The following is a 4913-nucleotide window of genomic DNA, read 5'->3' on the forward strand; positions in this document are numbered from 1 at the left end:
TATATATATATATATATAAACCAGAAAACTTATTCAAGCATGAATGAGGTCAAAATCAATCAATCAGCAATGTATATAAGTAACTAAAACATACCTAGTTCTTCTTTTTCGCAATTCAGGAGGTTTCTCAAACAGCTCCCTAACACCAGGCAACTTTTTCGCAGCACCAAAATACCTATACCCAGGACCACGTCCACCCGGATTCGGTACATCAACAATATTTCCATCCAAATCCGTCATCTTCGCTGAATGCTTAGTATAATTCGGCCCGCCAAGTTCAATAATCCTCCTCTCCCAATGAACTTTCTCTCTAATCAACTTATTAATCTCATCATTCAGGTCTCTCAATCGGTGTTCCCCAAGTCCTTCATTTTGAATCTCAGTTACTTTTCGACCGATTTCTCTCATGATTTGCTGTCTCCATTTATCCGCTTCAGCTAAATCACGGCACTCAGAGGCTAAATAAGGACGGCGTTCTTTGGGTTTCTTTTTTTCTTCCTCTTTCATTGTAATGAATCTGTTTAACATTGATTGAGCTTTCTCTTCGTTACGCGCCATGGCTGGTTCTGTAGAACTGAGAAGATGTTAAACCCTAGAGAAGATGAAGAAGATGATGTTTCAGTTGGGAATTTGGGGGAAAATTCTTAGAACCCTAAAGGGGAGAAATATATATACAGTGCGTATTGGAACGACGTCGTTTGAGTCTTAGGGATTTAATTTTTTTTTAAGTAACCGTAGTGAATTTAATTTCACCAAATATTCGAATCTAGGTGTACACTATTTGGATTAAATCGAAAAATTAAATCAAATTTTTATTTGGATTGTTTATTTGGAATTTTTTGATTTTTGATTTGGTTTCAAATTTATAATTTATTTTGTTTACTTTTTTAGTTTGGTTTTGAATTTAAAAAAATAAAAATAAAAAAATGAAAAAAAAAACAAATTTGGGTAAAAAAAGGGTCCAAATCGATCAACTCTTGTTCATAAATTTTGAAATGGAAACTTGATCATGCACAACTCCAAGAGTACTCCATGACAATTAAATGAAGTGCAATTTTAAATAAATATTATTCAATATTGAGTTACTACAATTATATAAAAGAATAGTACTAAATAAAATGACTACGATATATTATTTTTTATTCTAAATTTTTAAGCGTAAATTTGAGAAAGTAATTTGAACATTACACTTGAAGACCTAGGATCCCAATATAATGCAATTTCATCACCAACATTCAATCTGCGATCATTGAACAGTCTCATGCACGATAGAGAATACTCATGATCATTGTACAACTTCCTAAAGCAGACACTTTCACCTTCATACTTCTTAGGGTCATTCTCCTCAGTTATATCCCAAATATTAACACACACCTCGTACCCGTTCGTCAAACTTTTGGCCATGTCTAACTTCCAGTGTCGAAGAATATACTCAAACATCTCGAGAAATGAAATCACCAACTTTCCTAAAATGATTTCATTATGGATAATTTTTTTCTTAATCTGCCACGGATCTTCCAGATCGATTGTTGGGGCAGAGTATATGTCCCTTATCTCTACTAGTTCTCGAATAATTACCCATGATGCGTTGTTAACTTGACATACTTCTTCAACTTTCGATGGGATGAATTCATGAAAGAATGTCTTTTTCATGCTAGTCAAAAACTTACGATCAGCCATTGAAAAAATTGTCAATTCCCCCCAAAATTTTAATACATAAAAGAATATGTAATAACATCTCTATTTATAACGGTGCAAGACCTACTTTGAGTAGAAATTGGAAACCTATTTCCTAATCCTAAACAAATTAGGATTTAATTTCTTTTCCAATTTATGCGTTGGAAAGAGAAAATACTATTTTATTTATTTTTTGGTTAAATTGATTTTTTTTTAACAATTAATTTACGTGGTCTCTATTTTACAGGCTGAACTACTCAAAACAGACGTGTTATTCAATTGATGCCAAATTTGGTCTAAATAACATTATTTGAACTGAAGCAGCAGTATGTACAAGTTGTGTTTCTACATATTCTTGTTGTTTTTGAATTTATAGACATATTTTGCGCGTTTTAATAGCAATTTTGTGTCATTTCTGTTGAAACTTTAATCTGCAACATATACTTCAGTGTACTTTGTTCCCATGGTGTCAATGAAATATCTCACAATGTGATTGAAAAAAGGCGCAAATGGAGAAAAATTACATATATATATAGTAACTTGGTTCTATTGTACAAACAATCTTAGGTATAAGCAGTAACTTTATTAGTAGAAAACAGAGGTTCTGTTTACTGATTCCATACTCTAGCAGAGTGACCATTTAGTCGAACATATTTATTTCGACTCACAATCTCCATATAGAATGAGTAAAATAGCAAATTTCAGATCAGCAAAATCGAGATGTGAAGACCAACGATGATATCAGCAAATTCAAGTAAAAATAGCAGAAGAAACATACAAACTGGGAAAGAAATGTGCTTGCTATAAGACGTTTCAAGAACGATACTACAAGATGTTTTTTGGAAAAACGGTGATCAAACAACTCGAGTTATCACGTGACGTTCAAGATTGTATAACCATATGAACTTCAAGAATCATCATACTACATAGTGAAAATATCCCAATTTCAGAATCAAATCAATACGAAACTAAAGAGTAATTCTTGAATCAATTGCAGAATTTGAGCATAAAAACTTGAAGATATCTCAATTTCTACAAACCCCCTAATCAATCAATTGTTATAGGCCTATTTCTTGAATCACCAGCCTTAGAAAACAATCTGAAAACAAAAGTTGAATTCCAAGGATGCCAATACAGCCCAATTTTATCACCAATAACCAATTCGCGATCTTTGATCAATGTCACAATCGATAGATTATAGTCGTCATCAGGCAGCTTCGTAACAGTAAAACTACCACGATCATACTTCTTAACGACATTGTTCTTCATGTCATCCCACAACTCAACACGCACCTGGTTCTCGTTCACAAAACTTGTCGCTATCTCCAAATCCATGTACGGAAAAATACACGAAAACATTATAGAAAATGGAATCAACAGCACTCCACTAGAGAGTTCCTTAAGGCTAATGGTTTTACTGATGCAGTATATCTTATTCTGATTGAATATCCTGGCAGAGCCGGTCTCTATGAGCTCTCGAGTAATTATTCGTCGTGTGTTGCTAGCGTTACAGGATTCTTCTTCGGATTTTGATGGCATGAAATTGAATTTTAACGTTGTGCCATTGGCATTGCCTGTCTCTAATAGCTCTCGAGTCCTTTTTCGTTGTGTGTTGTTAGCTTTGCAGGCTTCTTCTTCAGCTTTCGATGAAACGAAATTGAAAAAGAATGTCTTCTTCTTCAAAGAAATCAATCTCTGCCTTTGTTGATTAGCCATTTCACGATCAAGAATTCGAAATTACAGAGAGAATTTTAGCGGGAAACAGAGACACATATATTTTTTTTCTTTCTCAAAATAGAAACTAAAAATGATTTCTCAAATATAATATAGGCGGTTAAATTAGCCCATAACTGCACTTGATTAAGAAAATTAATAGAATAAATCTTTTTTTTAAATATATGTATACATTTCTTCTATGTAAAAATGAACATCTATGGTAAAAAGGATATAAGATTTTAAAAATTGTTTTGACCCCAATTTTACGAATATCACTGAATAAATTATTTTGACCCCAATTTTTTTGAGACTATTCGTAATGACCCCCGTAAATTCATGAACCAATACACATGGAAAACCTAGAAAGTTTTGAATTCTTGTTATCTAACTCATAAGCTAAAAAAGTGGTGTGGATCGTTTAGAGGCTATGGGTGTCGCCATTCAATAAATCATTATGAATGATCCTGAAAAATTTGCTAGTGATATTTTCAAAATTTTATGAACTAATAAACATGAAAAACTTAGAAAGTTTTGAATTCCTGTTATCTAACTCATAAGCTAAAAAAAGTGGTGTGGATCGTTTAGAGGCTATGGGTGTTGTTTGCTAGATCATTATGGATGATCCCGTAAAAACCGCTCAGTGATATTTCCAAAAATTCATAATTATGAAAAATTGAGAAAATTTTAGATTTATGTTTCATGACACTCCTAAAAGCTATAAAAGTGGTGTCGATATGTTGTTTGTTGTGAATAGAGTTGGATATGTAAGGGCCTATTGACTAGAATTGGGGTAGACTAGTTTAGTTGATATTATTGAGGCGAGTAAAATATTGGAATGTTTTATTTTGAATCTCGATCCAATTAGCATTTGGTTAAAAAGTCAAATGAGTTGGAAAGAAGGTTTATGCATATTGGAGAAAAATGTAAGCTTCTCATCCCAATTCTTTTCTCTTTCTTAGTTACTTGTTATTTCAATATTTTCATTATAATTCAGTTGTTTGAGTATTGAAGTTGTAATCACATTCCAATTCTCTTATTAATATAGCGAGGAATTTGAATTTGTTACATTGATGCTTTCATTGATCGTAATCCAACAACACAATGTTTCTACTTAGATTCAGTGGCAATGGCACGAGCTAGATTTTTTGGGTCAAGCTGTACTTCACATACCTTGGATTCGATGCGAATGACTGGCTTCCGCTTCCTTCATTCTACCTTGATGGTGAAGCTCTTGCGTGGTTCAATAGCTTATTTTGCAACCAGCTGTTTTTGGATTGCGTTTCAAGGGTACATTTGCTCAATGATTTCGACAACAAACCAACAATGATGTGGAAAGCCGTTTAGTAGTTTTAAAGAAATTATCTTAATAAATAATGCTCTATCACTCTTATAACATGTAAAAAGTTAAAATTACGTTTGAACCTGTTTGAAATCACATATACCCTCACCTCCCCCCCACATTAATCTTTAAAAACCCTCTCTAACCCGCCCCGCCCCTTACATATGCCTCAATAATGTAA

General features: G+C 33.1%; 2 protein-coding genes across 3 annotated transcripts in view; both read right to left on the reverse strand.

Annotated features, from left to right (window-relative positions):
• The window catches only part of LOC107018613 (pre-mRNA-splicing factor ISY1 homolog), an 8157-nt gene extending 7501 nt beyond the window's left edge, over positions 1-656 (reverse strand). The window contains exon 1 of one of the 2 annotated variants that reach the window (XM_027917328.1): positions 95-656. In XM_027917328.1, coding sequence (XP_027773129.1) covers positions 95-558 — 464 coding nt within the window. In that variant the 5' untranslated portion in view covers positions 559-656. The remainder of the gene's footprint in view (positions 1-94) is intronic. The other variant, XM_015219138.1, reaches the window with a different exon arrangement.
• Positions 657-1152: 496 nt separating this feature from the next.
• LOC107019751 lies at positions 1153-1680 on the reverse strand. Its single transcript, XM_015220128.2, has one exon. It carries the CDS (start codon positions 1678-1680, stop codon positions 1153-1155), a length of 528 nt encoding a protein of 175 aa, XP_015075614.2.
• Positions 1681-4913: the final 3233 nt, after the last annotated feature.

This window comes from Solanum pennellii, chromosome 5, assembly GCF_001406875.1.
Source record: "Solanum pennellii chromosome 5, SPENNV200".
Taxonomy (NCBI): domain Eukaryota; kingdom Viridiplantae; phylum Streptophyta; class Magnoliopsida; order Solanales; family Solanaceae; genus Solanum; species Solanum pennellii.

What these genes read in the sequence shown, in the direction of transcription:
- LOC107019751 (XM_015220128.2), bottom strand. Translation starts at nt 1,680, where the DNA reads ATGGCTGATCGTAAGTTTTTGACTAGCATGAAAAAGACATTCTTTCAT.